General features: G+C 42.9%; 1 protein-coding gene across 7 annotated transcripts in view; it reads left to right on the top strand.

The window, feature by feature from the left end:
- The window catches only part of PDE1C (phosphodiesterase 1C), a 599,843-nt gene that overhangs the window by 54,071 nt on the left and 523,692 nt on the right, over nucleotides 1-22,080 (top strand). For all 7 annotated transcript variants that reach the window (XM_082471771.1, XM_082471770.1, XM_082471767.1 and 4 more), the window contains exon 2: nucleotides 20,780-20,866. In XM_082471771.1, the coding sequence (XP_082327897.1) occupies nucleotides 20,780-20,866 (87 nt within the window). The remainder of the gene's footprint in view (nucleotides 1-20,779; nucleotides 20,867-22,080) is intronic.

Below are 22,080 nucleotides of genomic sequence, written 5' to 3'. Positions count from 1 at the left end.
GCCAGTAGTGGGGAATCTATCAATACTTATTGAATGAATGAATAATGGAGTAAATATATGAGCTAAACCTTATTCAAAGTAGTGAGTATTCATAGTATTGATAGAATAGGCTCATATGCTGTCGATGGTTCATTACTTTCCTTGCTACTTTACATGTACTAACTCAATCTACAGCAACCTTATGAGGTAGGTACTGCTCTTACTCAACATTCTATAGGTAAAGAACCTGAGGCACAGAGGTTAAATAAATTGTCCAAGCTGGTAAGTGGCAGAGCTAAGATTCAAACCAGGAAGTTTGGCTCTGGCGTCCATGAGCTCAACCACCATGCTACATGGCCTCATGCAAACAGGCCTGAGCTGGCCTTGGCCATGATGATTGTGTTTACAGAGCTGCAGGGGTGCACCCTGCGTGGCTTTTTCTGTGCTTAGTGCTTATGATGGAAAAAGTATGAGGCATGGATTCCTTTCAGCTCCGGGGAACTCAGATTTCACACGCCTCCCCCCACCCCACAACTGAACTCACCATGCCCTTCCCCCAGTCCCTAAACTCAGTCCTTTTCTCTGCTCCCTGTCTCAGCAGGTGGCAACAACAGTCTCTTGTCAGGGCTTCCTTTCTCCAAGGTTACCCCTGTCCCATCCATGCGCCACACAGCACTCCAGAGTGATTAAAAAAAAAAACAGACATAATTTTTTCTAGCAGTTTTAGGTTCACAGTAAAATTGAACGTAAAGTACAGAGTTCTCATACGCCCCCTCCACACAGCCGGCCTCCTGCACTGGCTTCTGCCAGGAGTACGTTTGTTACAATTGATGAACCTATGTTGACACATTATTGCCCATGTCCATAGTTTACCTTAGGGTTCGCTCTTGGAGTTGTGTGTTCTGTGGGTTTGGACAAATCTATAATGACATGTATCCACCATTACAGCAGCATACAGAGTAGTTTCACTGCCTTAAAAAGCCCCTGTGCTCTGCCTATTCATTCCGTTTTCTCCCCTAACTCATGGTAACTGCTGATCTTTTCTTTTTCCTGTCTCCATAGTTTTTGCCTTTTCCAGAATGTCACATAGTTGGATCCATTCAGGATGTAGCCTTTTCAGATTGGCTTCTTTCGCTTAGAAATATGCCTTTAAGGCTCCTCCATGTCTTTTCACGGCTTGATTGCTCATTTCTTTTTAGCACTGAATAATACTCCATTGTCTGATGTATCAGTTTATTTATCAGAGTGATCTTTCAAAGACACAAATCTGATTGTAGTTCTCTCTACTTAAAATCCTTTAATAGCTTCCCTGTGGATAAAAAATAAACTCATTTGCATGTGTTCCAAAGTCTTCACAAAAATAACCTTGCATTCTATCCATTACCTTCCCCATGGTACTCAGTTCTCCATCCTTAATGAACTTCTTTCTGTTCCTCAAAGTGACATATTCTCTCACTTACCCCAGGGCCTTTGCACATGCTGTTTCCCCCTGGCTTCACATCCTCCCCCTACTCTAGTTCTTTGTTCTCCTCCTGTCTTGTCATTCTTCAGGGTGACTTTAGCATCAATGTAGGTGGTCCATTCAATATTCTGGACTCTCAGTTCCTTGACCTCCGGCTCCAAAGACCTTTCATTTGACCTGATTAAGCCACCCATTCGCAAAGTCATGGACAATAACTGCCCCACCTCTTAAATCTGGATTTCTGGCATCCTGCTCTCTGATCCTTCCCTCTTGTGTCTCCAGCTCACTTGTTTAAACAGGACTCCCACCCAGGCAAGTCCTAGACCACAGTGCAGCCTCTACTTCTGTACCCATCCCCCTCCTCATACCCTCACTTCCCTCTCTGTGCAGCGTAGATTCTATGGCCTGGCATTTAAGCCTTCCCTTGCAAAGTCTTATAAACCTCTTGCCTCTCTCTCTCCTCTATTGTCCTTGCCTATAAAAAACCACAACCTGGTTAAAGCCAGGTTAAAGCCACTAACTCTGCCCCTGCCCCTGTGCAGCTGTGCTCTGCTGGAGAAAAGGCCATAACCACTTGTTTCAATACATAAGACCGGAGAACCCAAATGGCGGCACCACGGTTCCCCACGAACAGCCTTTAATCTTGCTCATCTTCACCCTGCCAGCCTTGACCCTGCCTCCTCCTCCAGTTATGGCCACATCTCTGTGCTTCTGTTCAAAGCTAAGAAGTTTGAGAAGTCATGTGTCCTCACTCGCTTGATTTCCTCACCTCCTGGTCTCTCTCCTTCCTACGTTTCCATAAGGCTCCATAACTCACTATACTGAAAGGGCTTTATCAAAGTCTCCAATGCCATATCTTGCCACAGACAGTTCTGTCCTCATCTTGTTCAACCTGTTAGTAAAATGGACTACTTATTCATTTTTTTATCCTTCAAAAAAATTAAAATTGTGGTAAAATACATGTGATACACAGTTTACCATATTAACCATGTTTAAGTGCACAGTTCAGCAGTGTTAGGCACATTCACGTTGTTGGGCAGCCAGTCTCCAGCAGTCTTTTCTCTGTACCCATTAAACAACAACTCCCCATTCCTCTCTCCCTCCAGCCCCTGCAACCAGCATTCTACTTTCTGTCCCTGTGGTTTTGACTACTTTAAGTACTGCATATAAGTGGAATCATACAGTGTATGTCCTTTCGTGACTGACTTATTTCACTTAACGTAATGTCCTCAAGGTTCATGCATGTGGTAGCATGTGGCAGGATTTCCTTCTTTTTTAAGGCTGCAAAATAGTCCATTGTATGTATATAGAATATTTTCCTTATCCATCCACCCGTTGATGGACATGTAGATTTGCCTCCACCCTTTGGCTATTGTCAATAAAGCTGCTATGAACATGGGTGTACAAATATCTGTTCAAGTCCCTGCTTTCAGTTCTTTGGAGTATATACCAGAAGTGGAGTTGCTGGATCATATGGTAATTCTATATGTAATTTTTTTATGAACCTCCAAAACTCTTTTCCTTAGTGGCTGCGTCATTTTACATCCCAACCAGCAGTGTACAAGAGTTCCAATTTCTCCACATCCTTGTCAACACTTGTTATGTTCTGTTTTTTTTTTTGATAGTAGCTGTCCTAAATGAGTGTGAGGTGATATCTCACTGTGGTTTTGATATTAATTTTTCTAACAATTAGTGATGTTGAGTATCTTTTCATGTGCTTGTTGGCCATTTCCATATCTTCCTTGGAGAAATGTCTATTCAAGTCCTTCATCCATTTTTAAATTGGATTGTTGGGTTTGTTGTTGTTGTTGAGTTGAATGAGAGTTCTTTATATATTCTAGGTATTAACTCCTTATCAGATATATGATTTGCAAATATCTTCTCCCATTCTTTAGGTTGTCTCCTCATTCTACTGATTGTGTCCTTTGACACACAGAAGTTTTAAATTTTGATATAGTCCAGTTTATCTATTTTTTCTTTTGCTGCCTGTGCTTTTGGTGTCATATCCAAGAAATCATTGCCAATTCCATGTCATGAAGCTTTCCCCCTATGTTTTCTTCTGAGAGCTTTATAGTTTTAGCCCTCATGTCTACATTTTTGATCCATTTTGAGTTAATTTTGATATGTAGCATAAGGATCCAAATTCTTTTTTTTTTTGCATGTGGATATTTCATTTTCCCAGTGCCATTTGTTGAAAGACTCCACTTCATTTCTCAAACACTTGCTTTTCTAGTGCTCTGTGATTCTGCATGTTCCTGCCTTGCCTCTTACCTCAATGACTGTTCCTTCTCCATCTATTATGCTGGTTCCTCTTCTTTCTGACCTCCAAATACTGGATCTCTATAAGCTCAGTACCTGTCTCTTTCCCCTCCCTTCCCTAGGTGATCTCATTCAATTCCATGTCTTTAAATCATGACAACCCCCAATTCTCTATCTCCATCCCAGATCCTGTATTCTGGGCTCACACATCCACTTATCTTTTTGATATCTTCATTCAGATGTCTAAGAAACATCTTAACCTCACAGTATTGATTACCCCGTCCAAGTCTGCTCCTTCCTTGTTCCCACCATCTCCCACTTTGCTGATCTTTCCCAAGAAAGAATATGTATAGCAATAATCATTTTTTAACAGCAACTTTTTTTTTTTCATTTTGCTGCACTGGTTTGGGTCTCCCAATTACCTGCTCTCATAGCATATGTTCTTACCTACCAAAGCACTCATGACTCTAGTTTATCGTAATTATTTGTTTCTAGCAATTGGCTGTCTCCTACACTAGACTATCACCTCCAGGGGTGTGCCTGCTTTGTTCAAGATAGAATCCCCAGCCCTCAGCGTATTGTCTGGGACATAGTAGGGGCTCAGTAAATACCTGTTGATTGAATGAATGAATGATCTGGCAGTGGAGTATGAGAGGTCTAGAGGTGAGGAGACTGGAGTTAGGGAACCCATTTAGGAATCTCTCTACGTAAGAGGTGATAAATATCTGAGCTAGAAGAGTCGGGGTGGAAAGGAAGAGATATAGTTAAGAATCATGAAAGCTGAATCCATGGAATATGAATGTCTGGGGATGAGGAGGGAGGGATGACTCAGAACTTGTGCAGAAAGTATGCTTCAGTGATGTGGCTTTGTACTTGATAACATCATGCTCACCAGTTAATATAATTTACTGAAACACTGTTAGCAAAGAACTATATTAGGTAGTTTCCTACTTTCCTGTAGAGAATTCTCTTCTTCTGTGTAGAAAATTTCCTTTGCTATGGAAAGTTCTTTTCTATAGGCAGTTCCTGAAAAACTGTACAAATGTTAAATGTATGAAGGCTGTATAAGGTATTTGGATGCTACAGGGGAAACTCCATTCTCCGAGAGCTAAGACACACTTCCCAAGTTACATCTTGTCTTCTAGGTCCAATCTTGGATCACCTGGTTTTAGAACCTAATCTGTGTTCTTTAGCTTTTTTTCTTTTTCTGTCACAGATGTACACACATCAGCTTAAGTTCAGTGAACTCCAGTTGAGAGAGTCCCTGATTCAAGCTCAAATGACAATTCCCATTTTTGTGTCAACTGTAGTAAGGTTATGAGACTTAATGTGTCTAATCACTGTAGTTCCAGTCTGTCATTTTCCCATTGTCTACACCTTTTTTTGACATAATAAGGGCAAAATGCAGTAAAATATTCAAATAAGTGTGTAAACAATCTCTAATGGATAGAAGTGGGGTGCTGCTAAAATTGAGCTATGAGCTGTTGGCTGGCATGACAGTTTGCGCGGTTTTGCTTGTTGGGTAATATACAAAAGATCCCCCATGCTGAGGGGCACCTTTGTTAAGAAGTGCCCTGCTGTAAAAGGGTTGCGAAGAAAATGGAACTCTACTTATATTTCAGGAAATTTGCAGGTAGTTCTGTATAATGCCTTTAATTGGACTCTCCTTCTTCTATCAGAGCTAGTCTTTCTACTCACTATGTTCGTTTCTTTGACAGGAACCTGTTATGGGCTGAACTGTGCTCCACCCTCTCCCCCCAGCTGAATTCAAATGTTGAAGTCCTAGCCCCTAGTACCTTAGAATGTGACTGTATTTGGAGATAAGGCATTTAAAGAAGTAATTACGGTAAAAGGAGGTTATATGGATGGGCCCCAATCCAATATGACTTTTAAGAAGAGGCGATTAGGACATACACACACAGAGGGAAAACCATGTGAAGACCCAGGGAGGAGATGGCCGTCTGCAAGCCAAAGAGAGAGGCCCCAGAAGAAACCAATTCTGCCAACATCTTGATCTAGGACTTCTAGCCTGCAGAACTGTTTGAACATTAATTTCTGTTGTTTAAGCCTCCCAGTCTGTGGTACTTGGTTATGGCTGCCCCAGCACACTAATACAGAGCTCCTTGACCAAACGCCACCAGCCTTGCTGAGACCCCTTAGACACCCTCTCAGCCTCGCAGGGTCCTCTGGGCCTTAGAGGAGGAGAAGCATTCCCTTAGGGCCCAAGCAAGGCATAGAGGTTATGAGTGGTAGGATGACTTGCCCAGAGGCACACGCCCAGGAGGAGGCCAGATTGTAGACTTGAGTTTACTGTTCACCACATAGCCCCCTTAAGAGATTTCGACCTGTCAATTTTTTAGTCTATTTGATAAAATGCTGGTTAAGGCATACCATTTTGAATACATCCATGTAATCACTTGCAAACAGATGCTATCCTTCTTTAGATTTCATGATAACGTTCTTAAACTTTTCACACGAATGGCCAAAATGAAAGAAGTTGTAAGGGAGAGAGCAATGATGGGGGAGGGGAGATATTACAAACCTACACTTAGATCTCTGCCAAGATGTAAAAAACACCAAAAAAGTAAAAATCAATTACAGGTCATTGTTAAAAAGAAGAATATTTTCTTATGTTATTATAAAAGTAATAAATATTTATGGTGCAACATTTGCAAAAGGCAAAAGTTTAAAGAAAGAAACATGTATCTCTCACAATCTGACCATTCAAAGATAACTCTTAGGAACAATTAAATAGCCGTCTTTCCAAAATTTTATTCTCTGCCTATGCAAACATACGTATGTATCACAAAAATGAAATTACAGTGTACACGTACAATTTTATAGCATCTATTTTATCCGTTTGGAAATATATATATATTTTTTTAAATTTTATTTATTTATTTATTTTTTGCTGTGTTGGGTCTTCATTGCTACATGCGGGCTTTCTCCAGTTGCTGCGAGCCGGGGCTACTCTTCCTGGTGGTGTGCGGGCTTCTCATTACGGTGGCTTCTCTTGTTGCAGAGCACAGGCTCTAGGTGCGCGGGCTTCGGTAGTTGTGGCATGCGGGCTCAGTAGTTGTGGCTCGTGGGCTCTAGAGCGCAGGCTCAGTAGTGGCGCACGGGCTTAGTTGTTCTGTGGCATGTGGGATCTTCCCGGACCAGGGCTCGAACCCGTGTTCCCTGCATTGGCAGGCAGATTCTCAACCACTGCGCCACCCGGGAAGTCTCCGTTTGGAAGTATTTTATGGACATTCTCCCAAATCATCAAATAGTCTTTGAAAACGCAACTCTTTTTTTCAAATTTGTTTTATTTATTTATTTATTTATTGGCTGTGTTGGGTCTTCATCGCTGCACGCAGGCCCCCTCCAGTTGCAGCGAGCTACTTGTCATTGCAGTGCAGGAGCTTCTCATTGCGCTGGCTTCTCTTGTTGCGGAGCACAGTCTCCAGGTGCACTGACTCAGTAGTTGTGGCACACAGGCTCAGCAGTTGTGGTGCACAGGCTTAATTGCTCAGTGGCATGTGGGATCCTCCCGGACCAGGGCTCGAACCCGTATCCCCTGCACTAGCAGGCGGATTCCCAACCACTGTGTCACTGGGGAAGCCCGAAAACGCAACTCTTATGGTTACATTTTTAATGTCCATTATACAAATATGCCACACTTTATTTAATTAATACCCTAGTATTCAGGTAAAGTAAGTTCGTTTTCTTTTTTTTTTACCATTTCATTTATTTATTTTTGAAGCATAAAATACATTTATTGGAAGAGTATTAGGTAGCTGACAGATTCAAAGGTGACGCTGTTGAATGAGGCTTGTTGAGGAACCGAAACTGGCAATGCTTGGGCAAAATTCTGCCACTGAAATAGTCATCTTGGGACAATGCAGCTGGCTCTTCAGCCCCAGGAACTTTTCACTGACAAGGCTTGGCTGGTATGTGGCCGCTGGAAACTCACTGTGGCTCCTTTCTCCTCTTCACTAAGTTCATTTTCTAATCACAAATATGGTCAAAATGTTAGTGAAATTATGTTGAAAAAATATAGGTCAGGAAAAATTTTTAAAGGACATATTATATATTTAGTTACCCTCAAATTAAGGACTTTTATTTAGACAATTGCAATTGAAGTTATTCTTTCTCACTAATTATGTATTGTCACTGTAGGTAGTTTAGTTTTATTGAAAGAAATTTGATTAAATTATGAAATTTGAGTAAATTTACTTTTATGACTTTTATTTTGAACCTTCTTTTCATTGAATCATTAATTGGTGGTTCATTTTATTTTTAGTGTTAGTGTGTGTACCTGAAATGGTATCTGTTCCATGAATTCCAATTTAAGGTTCCAATGCTTTTCCTCCTTGTATTTGTCTGCTTTTCTTTCTGAAATGACAGGGCCTGGCACATTTTTAAACATTTTCTGAAAATGTCTATGAAGCGAGTTCAAAAGACCTGAACTTTTGTCCTCATTAAGTTGTGGAGAAAATAGAGAATGTTAATGTGTTTACTTTAAAATGAGTAGAATTGCAAGATCAACTATCTGCTATGTTACTGCAACTTTCTAGCATTTGTCAAGGGCTTAATAGATGGCAGGCACTTTCCTGTAGATTATTTCATTTAATTCTCACTCCAGTCTCACAATTTATGTAGAATTTCCTCCATTTTATATGAGCAGAAACTGAGTCAGAGAGGTTGAATCACTTGTCCAGAGGCACGTAGATAAGTGGTGGGCTCCAAAGCATGTGTTTTTCTTCATGACACAGCACAGTTTTTTGATGACCAGGACACAGCTCCTCAGATCGTGTTTGGACTTCTTTAACGGGCATTCAGCAGCAAGGAGCATGCACACGTAGACCAGGTGTGATGATAAAATAATCAGACTCTTTTTGTGGGCGGTTATGGGAATCATTCTCATTGTTTTCTAGTCACAGACTTACATTATGTACAGTATATATATCCTTGGGGGTAGATGGGTGAGTACATATATACAGGTACAAAAGCCTACCTTGAAAAGGATAGAATGATGCCTTTGTAAACCTCCCAAACCCAGCCACATCCTATAGTCAGAACACAAGTTGGCAGCCAAATGCTGTAATAACAGTCCATCAAGGCTCAGAAAATTAATATTTGAAAATAAAGAGGTTTTACTATTTATTATTGTTTTTTCATCCTCATTCTTTTAACTTGGTGCTTGGCACTGATTGGCTATGACCTTGGTTTACCTTGACTATGCTTTTGGTTATTTATTGCAGCCGTATTGCCCCTGGCTGCCATAGGCAAACACTCTTCCGAGATGTTTTTTAGAGTCCATTTTTTTTTGATGTATAACATAAATATGTTTCAGTGTAGACAGATCACAGGGTACAGGTTGATGGATTTTCATGAAATGGACTCACCCGTATAGCTGACACCCAGATTAAGAAAAAGAACATTACCAGCATCAGAGAAACGCCCTCATACCCAGTCTTAATCACCATCACCCCCTCCCCAAAGGCTTCCACTCTCCTGACTTTTATCACCAGTTTTGCCTGTTTTTGAACTTCATGCAAGTTGATTCGTAGAAAATTTTGCATTTGGTTTCATTTTTCAATGTTATTTTGTGAGATTCATCCATGCTCTTACATGCAGTATTTGTTTATCCACTTTCATTTCTACACAGCATTACTTTGTCTGAATAAGTCACAATTTATTTTATCCATTCTCTTATGGATGGGCACTTGAGTTTTCCCCCATTTTTGGCTATTATGAATAGTGCCCCTAAAAACATTCTCATACATATCTTCTGATACAAATACATATATGTTTCATTGGATAAATGCCTAGGAGTGGATTGCTAGGTTATGGGCTATATACATATTCAGCTTTAGTAGATGCTGCCAAACACTTTTTTCCAGAGTAGTTGTACCAATTTAAATTCCCATTCATAATATATAAGAGATTTTGCTGCTCTGGATCTTTGCCCAAAATCGATACTGTTAGTCTTTTTCATCTTAGCTATTTAGTAGGTAGGCTCATTATGGTTTTAGTCTGTGTTTCTCTAATAACTAATGAAGTCGAGCACCTTTTCATATGTTTATGGGCAACTTGGATATCCTTTTTTTGTGAAATGCCTGTTCAGATCTCTTGCCCATTTTCTATTGGGTTGTTTATTTTTTTTATTGATTGCAGGAATTCTTATATATATATATATATATATATATATATATATATATATATATATATATATCTCCCAGATAATGTAGCAGCGAGAGGCAGCATGAAAGTCCTGGGATCCTGGAAGGTGTGGTACCGAGGGGAGAAGAACAGAAAGGAGGTTGGGGCACCGGTAAAACCCCATTTGCTTCTCCTTTCAGCCCTGACATGGGAAAGGTATTTTAGGCAGTGATGCCTTTAGTCCCTGCTGGCTCTGTGCTTCACCAAGGGGTAGGCTGGCCCCACCTCTTGCCTATTGATCTGGGTTTTGAAGCCCCATCGTCTGGGAATCTGTACATTATTCTAAACTCACAATTTCAGATGCTCTTGTCCGGTCCCAAACTTGGACGTTGTCTCTGTTTCCTCACCTCTCCTCCAAGCCCTCACCTCTCCAGTCCCACCAAGTCCTGGCGATTCTGTGTCCAAAGTATGCATCCAATTGGATCACTGTGCCCCACTTCTACCACCAGCACCTGGTTCAAGGCACATCGCTCTTCCCCGAGGCCAATGAGATGGCTTCCAAATGGGCCTCCAACTGCCGCAGTGAACTGTTTTAAAACACAAAGTGAACCTTCCTTGAAGTTCTTTATTCTCCCTGTTATTATTCCTCATAGCCCCTCTTCTTTCCCTCATAGCGCTATCACAATTGGTAATTACATGCTTCTTTCTGCCTTTGTTTTCATGTCTGTCTTCTCCACTGACCTGTCAATTCCATGAAGGGATCAGACCTACTTTGTACAGCAGTGCAGCTCAATAGTTGTTGCATTTGAACACGAGAGATTGAATGAACACCTCATGTCAAATCTGAATCAAGTTCCCAGTGCCCCTTTCCAGGTGGTTATCCAGCCTCTTCTGGATACTTCAAGGGAATACTGTCCTGTATTTGAAAGAAAAGCAACATACCTAACTTCAGTGTTCAAAGAGGAGGCAAAGTGTGCAAGCTGAAGGAAGGCTGAGGTCCCAGTAAGACCGGAAATAGGAAAATCTTCCCAAGGCACCAATGTCCTTGCTTAATTGTTTTAGTTGGAAAACTCCCCTTAGTCATCAGATGCAGTTCCTGGTTCTTTGGCCCTAACTTCCCTCCCACCCACAGTGTTTCTAGGGAACACAGTGCACTTCTGTTTTGGGGGCAAAACCAGCTTGGGGGGTGGTGTCGATCTTGTTCCCATGCCATGCCTCTGACCTCTCCCTCTGGAACTGAGGTCCAGAGTGGAACACATCATGGCCTGGGGCTCCGAAATGGGCCTCACCCATCTCTCAGTTTCATCAAAGGTGGTGGCAGGGAGCTAGATATCCAAATGCATTCCCTAGAAGAGACAAGACTGCAGTTTGAAATTCTGGCTGTATTGAGGCCGTGTCCCCAGTGTTTAGTTAGTCTATTAAGTAGGAATCTCACCCTGTGATGATCTCAATTAATTTGACATTTTCCCCAGTTCCCTTTAGATAGTTTGTACTGAGCACTGTGGGTTCATGAGCAATTTTAAATCCAACACAGGAAAGGTCCTCCTTGTATCCCCACAGTTCACAGCCAAGGCTAAGTCTATCAGTGTAGCTCAACAAGGCCTTGGAGCCAGAGAGAGCTGCGTTCCAGCTTGATCAAGCCACTTGTCAAGTGGAACCCCAGACATTCACTTACCTTGCTGAGTCTCAATGTCCTCATCTGCAAAGCGGAGCTAATTCTTACCTCCAGGGCCATCGTGAAGATTAAGTAAGTTATGGAAGGTGTCCAGCGCTGTAGCTAGTGTGACTAGGTGTCCTGTATGAGATGATTCTTTTTCCAGAGTCTCCCATCTTCTGGGAAAGATGGTCTAATACGGCTTACTGAATCCCTTCGGCTGTTCTGGGAGATAACTACATTTACTCCTGATTCTAGGACAGTGTTTGCCGAATTGCTGTACTGCAAAAGGTACTGCCAGCCTCCTTGGCATCCTTGATGGGGAGACAAAGGCAAGGTGTAGAAGGTGATTTGAGCAAATGAGCTGGAAACAGGCCCAAACCCTGAAGCTTTTAATAATCTATCTTCAGTTCATTCCCAATTAATTCCCACCAGTTATGGGCATAGAGGACTTTAATTCCCTCCACTCCTAGCACAGGCCTGAATAATTAGAATCCCCCAAATGCCCTACTTTATTCAGTAGTTCTGGGCATGTGCTCTTGTGAACCTTTAGAGCAGCACTGACAGTAAAGGGAAAAAGAAAAAGCGAAGACTTGGAAGAGATCTGCTGATTTTTCCTGGGTAATAGAAGTATTGGTGGTTATTATTTTTGTCATCAATGTCCCACATTTTGTAAGTGATAATTTATTAGCATTATTATCAGAATCCCCTTCCCGCCAAACTTTCTGAATTAAAACACCGGGCAAGTTAATTTAAATGCTGCTGCACTTCTGAAGTAAGGGTGAGCCTATGTAAAGTGGTCGAAGCAGGGAGCAGGAGGCCCGGGGCACCTCAAGGTCATACGTACTGGATTAAAAGCTCATCAGCATTAAGAGGGAACATGAATGTGATTTCTGTTGCAGAGTACAAGAGGCTTATTCCATTCATAGTAGGTGCTCAGTAAACAGTGGCTAAGGTGATGAATGAATGATGCTTCTCTTCTGTTGATCTCAGAACATTTTGCTCTCTCTATTTTCCTCAGTGAGAAATGCCTGCTTAGCTTAGATTCCCCCCAGATAGGGATACTATTTTTAAACCAACCAGCTGATAAAAATTTATTGAGTTCTTATTATGTGCCAGGTACTGGGTATGCAGCAGTGAACAAGAGAGTCATGTCCTTGCTGCCTTGGACCTCATAAGCTGGTGGAGAAGAGAGAATGTGGTCAAATAAATAAAGAAATAAGATGTGCAGATGTGTAGGTTCTGCAGAGGAAATAAACTCTTGATAGGGAAGTCAGGTAAGAGTTCCCATCTAAGGAGGCGACTTGTAAGTTGAGACCTGAAGGATTAAAGCAAGAAGGTGGGGTGGGGGATGGAGAGTGGGGCTGTGTTCCAGGCAGAGAGGACAACGTACGCAGAGCCCCTCAACTGGGACAGAGCTTCGCTTGCTCCAGGCAGCGAAGGAGACGGGTGTGCCTGGAGCACAGCGAAAGATGGGGAGTGTGGTTGGCGTGAGATGACGTGGACAGGTGGGTAGAAGCCAGGTCATGCAGGCACTTGGAGGCTGTGGTTATGTGCTTGGGTTTATTCTGAATGCAGTGGGAGCCCGCCCTTCTTCCCCCAAACCTACTTCACCTGCAGTTTTTCCATTTCAGTTTTTGGCAATTCCATCTTTCCAGTTGCTCAAGTCAGAAAGTTTGGCATTATCCTTGACTCCTTTTTTCCCTCTCAGACCACACCTGCCCTGCCAGCAAGTCCAGCTGCCTCCTCCTTTAAGTTATAATAGAATCTCACCACTGCTCCCCACCTCCACTCCTCCACCCTGATCCAAGCCACCATCTCTCTAGTCTGAATTATTGCAATCACTTCCCAGCAGCTTGGCTAAGAATGCTGTCACATTATCTACCTCTTGTGGTCAAAACCTTCCAATGTTTCCCCATCTCAGAGTGAAAGCAAACTTTCTTACCGTTGTACAGTCTGGCCCCTCCCTTTACCTCTTAGATCCTGGGTACAAAGCCAGTGGGTACACACCGTTCAGAATGGCCATCATCAAGAAATCTACAAACAATAAATGCTGGAGAGGGTGTGGAGAAAAGGGAACTCTCCTACACTGTTGGTGGGAATGTAAATTGGTACAGCCACTATGGAGAACAGTATAGAGGTTCCTTAAAAAAACTAAAAATAGAGCTACCATATGATCCAGCAATCCCACTCCTGGGCATATATCTGGAGAAAACTCTCATTTGAAAAGATACATGCACCCCAATGTTCATTGCAGCACTGTTTACAATAGCCAGGACATGGAAGAAACCTAAATGTCCATCAACAGAGGAATGGATAAAAAAGATGTGGTACATATATACAATGGCATATTACTCAGCCATAAAAAAGAACTAAATAATGCCATTTGCAGCAACATGGATGGACCTAGAGATTGTCATACTGAGTGAAGTGAGTCAGACAGAGAAAGACAAATATCATATACTATAACTTATATGTGGAATCTAAAAAAATGGTACAAATGGACTTATTTACAAAACAGAAATAGAGTTACAGATGTAGAAAACACACTTATGATTACCAGGGGAAAGTGGGGCGGGGAGGGATAAATTGGGAGATTGGATTGACATATACACATTACTATATATAAAATAGATAAGTAATAAGGACCTACTGTATATCACAGGGAACTCAGTACTCTGTCATGGCCTATATGGGAAAAGAATCTAAAAAAGAGTGGATATATGTATATGTATAACAGATTTACTTTGCTGTACACCTGAAACTAACACAACATTGTAAATCAACTATATTCCAATAAAAATTAAAGAAAATATTAGATATGTGGACACCTCAAAAAAAAAAAAAAAGCCAGTGGGTAAAACACTGGAGGGGGAAATCAGTGGCTATAACCATTTATTCATTCAGTCATTCCTTCAACAAATAGTTATTGAGAGCCTGCCACGTGCCAGGCACTCCTCTAGGTGCTTGGGACATGCTGGTGACAAATCAGATAAGAAGTCTCTGCCTCCTGGAACTTACATAGTAAATAACTAAATTACATAATTTGTTAGAAGGAAATAAGTGTTAGGGGAAAAAGTAGTTAGGGTAAGGAAAAATCCAGAGTCTTGGGTGGGGGAGAGTGTGGTCTTTTGGGTTTTTAAAAATTTAATTAATTAATTAATTAATTATTTTTTGGCGCATTGGGTCTTCCTTGCTGCACACAGGCTTTCTCTAGTTGCAGTGAGTGGGGGCCACTCTTTGTTGTGGTGTGCAGGCTTCTCATTGTGGTGGCTTCTCTTGTTGTGGAGCACGGGCTCTAGGCGTGCGGGCTCAGTAGTTGTGGCTCGCGGGCTCCAGAGAGCAGGCTCAGTAGTTGTGGCGCACGGGCTTAGTCGCTCCGCGGCATGTGGGATCTTCCCGGACCAGGGCTCAAACCTGTGTCCCCTGCATTGGCAGGCGGATTCTTAACCACTGCGCCACCAGGGAAGTCCGAGAGTGTGGTTTTAAATAAGGTGGCCTTGCTGAGAAGGTGATATCTCAGCAAAGCCTTGTAGGAGTGGGGGGAGTTAGCACTGCAAGTGACAGTGGTGATGAGGTCTTCAGGCAGTGGCCATGCTGGGAGTGGAGCAGTGGCTGCTCCCTCCAGCGTGATGCAGGCTGAAGCTGCCATGGAGATTATGCTACCCACAGCCAAGGAGTGGGAGTGGTGGTCATGGTTAAGCCAAATAAGTTAGGTCAGAACAATGAGCTCTCCATGTAGCCTTGATGGCAATATATTTGTCAGATCCCTACTTCCTTTAGAATCAGATTCCCAAAGTGGATTCTGAGCAACAGTTCTCAGCAAAACGATTTCATGGGCAAAGAGTTTGGGAAATGTTCCTTGGAGTTTCACAGGGAACGTCAGCATCTTAAAGGCTTTGTGGGATTCTGTGCTAAAGAAGCATGTTTAGCTCAACATTTATTAAGCTTATTTAGTCGTGGAATCCTTTTTTTTTTTTTTAATGGAACTTCTAGTTAAATACCATAGAACTACAAACTTGGAAATACTTACATAGACAGATTAGAACCAACCAATCTGGGAAGATTTGATTGGGCTCTCACTAGGAGCAAAGTGCTTGCAGGAGCTGGAAAACAAAGCTAGTTGCTAGGGTGAGTGGCGTCCTCCAACCAGGAAAGTCTAGATAGTTACGAGATTAAGAATGGCTGGGAATGCATCTAGGGTCAAATAATTATTAATCAAACATTTGTTCAATGTTTCCTTCCTTGTGGCATCTACGTGCTGAGAGTTGGCAGACTTTTTCTGTAAAGGACCAGAGAGTAAGCATATTAGGTTTTCTGGGCCATATGGTAGTATGAAAGCAGCTATAGATAATACATTAATGAAGGAGCATGGCTGTGTTTCAATAAAACTTTGTTTATGGATAGTGAAATTTGAATTTCACATAATTTACATGTATCATAAAATATTATTTTTCTTTTCCCAACCATTTAAAGTTGTAAAAACCATTCTTGGCTTGCATACCCTTTATTTATTTATTTATTTTAAAAAAATTATTTATTTATTTATTTTTGGCTGCGTTGGTCTTCGTTGCTGCGCGCGGGCTTTCTCTAGTTGCGGCGAGCGGGGGCTACTCTTCGTTGCAGTGCATGGCCTTCTCATTGCGGTGGCTTCTCTTGTTGCGGAGCACGGGCTCTAGGCGCATGGGCTTCATTAGTTGTGGCATGCAGGCTCAGTAGTTGTGGCTCGCGGGCTCTAGAGCGCAGGCTCAGTAGTTGTGGCGCCCGAGCTTAGTTGCTCCACGGTATGTGGGATCTTCCTGGACCAGGGCTCGAACCCCTGTCCCCTGCATTTACAGGTGGATTCTTAGCCACTGTGCCACCAGGGAAGTCCCTGCATACCCTTATAAAGCAAGTGGTGGGCCACATTTGGCCCACTGGTTTGCCCACATCATGTTCTACATGCCTTCAGGAGCTCCCAGCCTAGTGGGAGACATCTACGTGGGTAATTACAGTGTGTTGTGGAAAAGGTTGTAGTGGAGGTCAGCACGGGATGCTCTGAGAGCCCAGAGGAGGCGCTGGGAGGGAGTTGGATGGGTGAGGAGGGGAGCTAACAGCGAAGGCACTCTGGATTCTCTCCTTTGTCTTCAAGACCTCGTTGGATGTTGCCTGAAGGGTATGCCTGCCTGAACTCAGTGTTTCCTCTTCTGACTGAGCATTGGTGTTCACCTAGAGTCTCTTTTCTGGTACTACTATTTTCCTTTTGCCTCCTTGACTTGTTTCTGTGGTTCTATATCCTCATTTGCCCCCAGTTTACTTTGGGGGCTTTAACTTTTGAGTACCCTCCTGGCTGCTGCAGCCTTCTGGAGATTGAGCACGTGGTCCCTCCGTCCTGAGTGCCCTCGGCCTGTCTCCCTCAGGGGTGGTATTTCCCCACCCACCTAGCTCTTGGCTCCCTCAGTTTCTGACACCCACTACAGGAACTTCACACAGTGGTGTGCTGGTGCCAGCGCAGATCGGCTCATGAGACCCAAACGTACACGTCTCATCCCAAATGAGTTCAGTGACGTTTGGTCGGTAGCTTGAAATCTGCTGTGGTGGAAGTATTTACCCCATAGTAATTGGCAAAGAAAACCTGCAAATACAAATCAGCACCACCCCCCGCCCCTTCCCCTCGGCTGTGGCCATTTCTGCCCTGGAAAACGGTTTTACCGGCACAGAACTCTTTATAAGCCCAGGCAAGATTATTTTTTAGGATATTGTACAACCCTACTCAGCCTGGGAGAAATTTGGATCTAGGTGTAGTGTCAATTACTCAACTGTTAAAAATGCCTGGAAGGTACCGCCCTCCTGTAACATTCCTAGACTCTCCCAGTTTGTGTTGGTCCCTCTTCCTTGGTGTGTTCAATCATACCACACTTTTTTTTTTTTTTAAATGGCTAGTCTTCTTATATATATATATATTTTAAAATTTATTTATTTATTATTTTTGGCTGTGTTGGGTCTTCGTTTCTGTGCAAGGGCTTTCTCTAGTTGCGGCAAGCGGGGGCCACTCTTCATCGCGGTGCGCGGGCCTCTCACTATCGCGGCCTCTCTTGTTGCGGAGCACAGGCTCCAGACGCGCAGGCTCAGTAGTTGTGGCTCACGGGCCCAGTTGCTCCGCGGTATGTGGGATCTTCCCAGACCAGGGCTCGAACCCGTGTCCCCTGCATTGGCAGGCAGATTCTCAACCACTGTGCCACCAGGGAAGCCCCATATCACACTTTTGTGTCATCTTCTGATTCTATGTGTGTCTTTCATTCAACTGTGATCTCCTGGAATGTGGGCCTGGAAAGGCAGCCGTAGAGTAGTGATTAATTGCCAGGACTATAGAGCCAGGCTGTCTGGGTCCAAATTCTGGTTCCATCACTCATGATCCGAGTAACCCTGAGCAAGTTATTAAGTAACTCAGTTTACTTCATCTGTATAATTGGTCAGATTTGCAAGGACTAAATAATTTCACGTACACAAAAGCACCTAGAACAATATCTGCCCTTAGTAAGCATTCAGTGAATTCAGCTATTATTGGTAATCATTTTGTTTTCAGTTCCCATCTATTGTCTGGCACATGTTGTACGGTACACACTTAATACATTTAATATGTATATTAAATACTAATTGTATGAGCAAAAGTACAAATAGAGGTAGAGAAGGGAGTGATCCTTGCGGGCTGTAGTAAGGAGATTTGAACAACTGATGGGGTTTGAAACAGGGCTTGAAGGGTTGGTTGAGTGTGGATAGCTGGGGAAAGTTAATGGTTAATTCAGTTGGCACTCCAAAAGTTAGGCCATTTGGTAAATATAGAAACTGAATGTGAAAAATAATTAGCATTAAGCTGATTTCATCTCAAGTTAGTAGCAGACCTGCTATCAAAATTTCATTTCTCTCCTCCCCAGTGTCTGCTGAGGTGTTACCAAGTGTTTTGCTTTAGGAATATAATAGATTTTAATTATTGAACGATGCACTTGAAGAGATAGCAGGAAGTCAGGAATGTTCTGTAACTCTGGAGCATCAATTTTATGCATTCTGGAGAAATTAACATAAGATGGTGACATTTCCACAGCATCCAAAAGTAATTTTACAGTGACTGAGAGATTGTGACCCCTTGACCCTTTCCATTCTCACGTGCATTGTCACTTTGCCTTTTGTGAATTATTTTTCCTTTCGGAACTCACTTGTGCTGTCTTTTGGCAAATCAAAGCCAAGCTAACTAATAATGCATGGCTCTGCCCCGTGATTGTGTTAAAAGAAAGGCTGCTTCCCCACAGAAGGGAGGGGTATTAATTTGCCTTTTTTAGGACCTGCACAGTGATTGAGGTTGACATAATTCTCTTTGAGGTTTTTATTCCTTTGTCATTGAGTAATTGTTTTTCAGCTGCTAGGAGTAGATCAGAGCAAGGGGATGAGGACTGCTGTAGACAAAGAGTCAGGACTGTTGTGAAATTTATCCTTCGTCTTCCCCCCCACTCCAAAATTCATAGCCTCTGGGGCAAGACAGATCTGGTTTGAATGAGGACTCTGTCACTTTGCAGTGAGTGATCTAGGACCTGTGATGCACCTTTTATTTTGAGCCTCACTTTTGTCTTCTGTAAACAGGGATTATGACACCTACCTGGCTGGAGGTGTGGGTTTCAGTGAGATGGAGCTCTGCGGTGACAGTATGAGGCAGAGCCCCAGTGGCTTAGTAGGTGCTCAAGAAATGCTTCTTTCCTCACGTTTCAAAGTTTTTTTTCTCCCAGAAAGTGTCCTATGAATGGTAGGATTTTCCTTAAACATATTTAAATTGACAAAGATATGTGAAAATTAACATCCAGATGAAACATCTATTGTGTGAATGTGTACAGGACTATGGGTGTACATGTTTGTGTGTGTTTGCTCTTGGAGGGCAGGCACGTGCAAGAGTGACAATATTTCTAGAACAATTACTTGCATACTACCTTCAACTCCCCCTTTTTCTTCTCTTCCATCAAGAAAGCAAATCCATTAACAAAGAGGAACAGAAAAAAGTAGCAGACAGGTCTGAAAAGGCATCGGACAAGAAAACCCCATTCCATTCTTACAAAATCTTTGCTATTTGTGACAAGCATGATACTTGAAATTCACAATACACAAGCAGTTGTCATTCTCAAAATATACTATACATTGTGTAGTCTCAGTGACACCCCAAATTTGTGAATTTTACGGCATGTCACTACAGACAAGAGTCTGTCAGTAATCTGCCAATTAGCAGGTTGAAGATTAACTGGGAAATTATCATTTTTAAAATGATAAAATTATTAAAATGATAAAATTATTATAGAATTGACTTAAAATCACAAGTTGGCTGGGTTGTGGGCAGGGAAGCTTTGCTCTGTGTCCAGGGCCGTGGCATTCTGGATGGTCTTTTACCCACCCTGTTCATTAGGATTTTGGGATAATAAAATATATAATTATGTTTTATTTATCTATGCTCAGGAGGCATAAAAACTATAGAAAACGGAGAAAATTCTTTGTCATCGTAAAATACGTGCAATTAAACACCATCTTAAGAAAAATATCTGTAGGAGTATTTTCACTTTAGAATGGACTTAACTTTCCAGCCTTCGTATTCAGAGGGGTGGCTGCGGGGAGGAAGAGAGTGCGCTAGACCTGTTGAAGACCCGTGTTCAAACCCTGACTTGCCTCTTATGAGCTCCGTGACCTTGAGCATATGACTCAACCTCTCTGAGTTTATTTTTCCACTTGAAAAATGGGAGTCATTATAACTACTCACAAAGTTGCAGCAAGTGATATTCTATACTGAAGTTTGTCCTGTGTTTCTATTCCTGTCTCCTCTGGACCAGTGCTCTCAAGATGCAGGAATATTTGCCTCCTGAAAAATGATTTGTGGGGATCATTCCAAGGGTCTGGAGGAAGCTCCTCTCACTTTTCCAACTGGTCCCTTTCCAGGGTTGGTTTGCCCATTGCCCAGATGGCTCAGTCCCTTCCTGTGCTGGCTGAAGAGATTAGGAGTCAATAGCACCCGAGGGAGTGGATGCCATCACTTGGAGAGTGAGAAGAGAAAAAGGGTCTGGAACAGAACACCAGTGTTTAGGGTGCAGAGGAGGGTCAAAGGCCAGCCAGGAGGGAGCTAGGCATGGGAGTGCAGGAAGACCCAAAGTCGAAAGTGAAGGCAGAAGAACTAGTCAACTGCAGCAGACACCCCAGAGAGGTCAGCGAGGATGGGCTCCTCTGGTTATCTTCAGGTGGCTGATGGGCATGTTTCTTTTCTTTGTGGATAGAGGCAGGAGCCAGGAGGACAACCGTGGAAGAAGAGTGGAACAGCCCGGGGGAAACCAAGGAGAAACTCGAAGATGCAGGAGAGCAAGGTCAGTCCCCCTGTGCGCAACCGACTTGGTTCAGAATCCTCCAAACACTCTTCTTTCCTCAGCTCTTGCAACAGCTTAAGGGAACACAGAAGTGACCAGTACTATCAGTTTCAATGAAATGATGGAAAAATCGGGACTCAGAGTGCTAATGCTTTTTTTTCAGCCATGGAGAAGTTAGGTTTGAATCCACCTCTTCTGTACCTTAGTCCTGAGCCCTTCTCACTGAACCGGCCGCGTCTTTCGGGAGTTTCCTAAGCGTGTACCAAAGCAGCAGTGCAGCGCTTCCTGCAGGTCTCTCGGCCACGCAAAAGACCACTATGCAGGACTCCATGCTGTCTCTCCCCATGGAAAAATAGCCAAGCAAATGTGGTCCATCTTAACATCCTCATGGCTAATCACTTCATGATTTCTTGCCTTTACTCCTGCTTCTGTGCTCACTGCCCTTCGCCCTGATCACTTCTGCCAGTTAAGTCGGGCGGGGGAGGAGGGGGGTCCCTTCGTCCTGGTGAGAAGAGACCAGGGGCAGCCCGAAATTGTGCTAGGAGTCCTGCCAGCACACAGGCGCCCCCCAGCGGTGCTGGCGGTAAGCACAGCTGTGTGGACGGCACCCTAAGGACCTGGGCAGGGGAGGGAGAGCCTGTGTTTTCCAAAGTGAGGTTCCTGATGCTGTGGTCTGTGGCAGTTTGGGGGATGTTGGACAGAGGAACCCCGTGAGACTTTGCAGGGATTTTTATCACACTCAGAAGGACATTTGGTTTGGACTCTAAGTATTCCCAAATTAACCTTAGGTGTGGGGTCCTCCAATCTGTTGAATGTTGACAGTCACATTGTCTCCTAGTGCCGTTTCCCTCCTTGTTTATGTGAAAATTAAGGCTTTTAAAGGAACTTTCATCTAAGAGCTCAGGGTTTTTTTTAAAAAAAGTAGTATTTTGTAGTTGATTTACAATGTTGTGTTAAGAGTTCAGGTTTTTAAAACAATTTTATAAAGTGTTGTGAAGCGTTAGAAATAACATGGGCTGTCAGAAGTTCTGGTTCCGGAACTGCGCTAACTAGTTGTTAGGACAACCTGTTTCCCTCTCTGACCCTGCCACTTCACCTATGACTTCCTACCCTTCACAGGTTACTACTGTGCACAAGTGCACTGAAATGCATAAGGTGTGAAAACAAAGTAACAATGACATGATAGCAGCAGCTGATATTTGTTGAGTGGTTAC

This window comes from Balaenoptera physalus, assembly GCF_965194825.1.
Source record: "Balaenoptera physalus genome assembly, chromosome: 8".
NCBI lineage: Eukaryota > Metazoa > Chordata > Mammalia > Artiodactyla > Balaenopteridae > Balaenoptera > Balaenoptera physalus.
The sequence above is the reverse complement of the archived record's forward strand: the minus strand, read 5'-3'. Positions and strand labels throughout refer to the sequence as shown.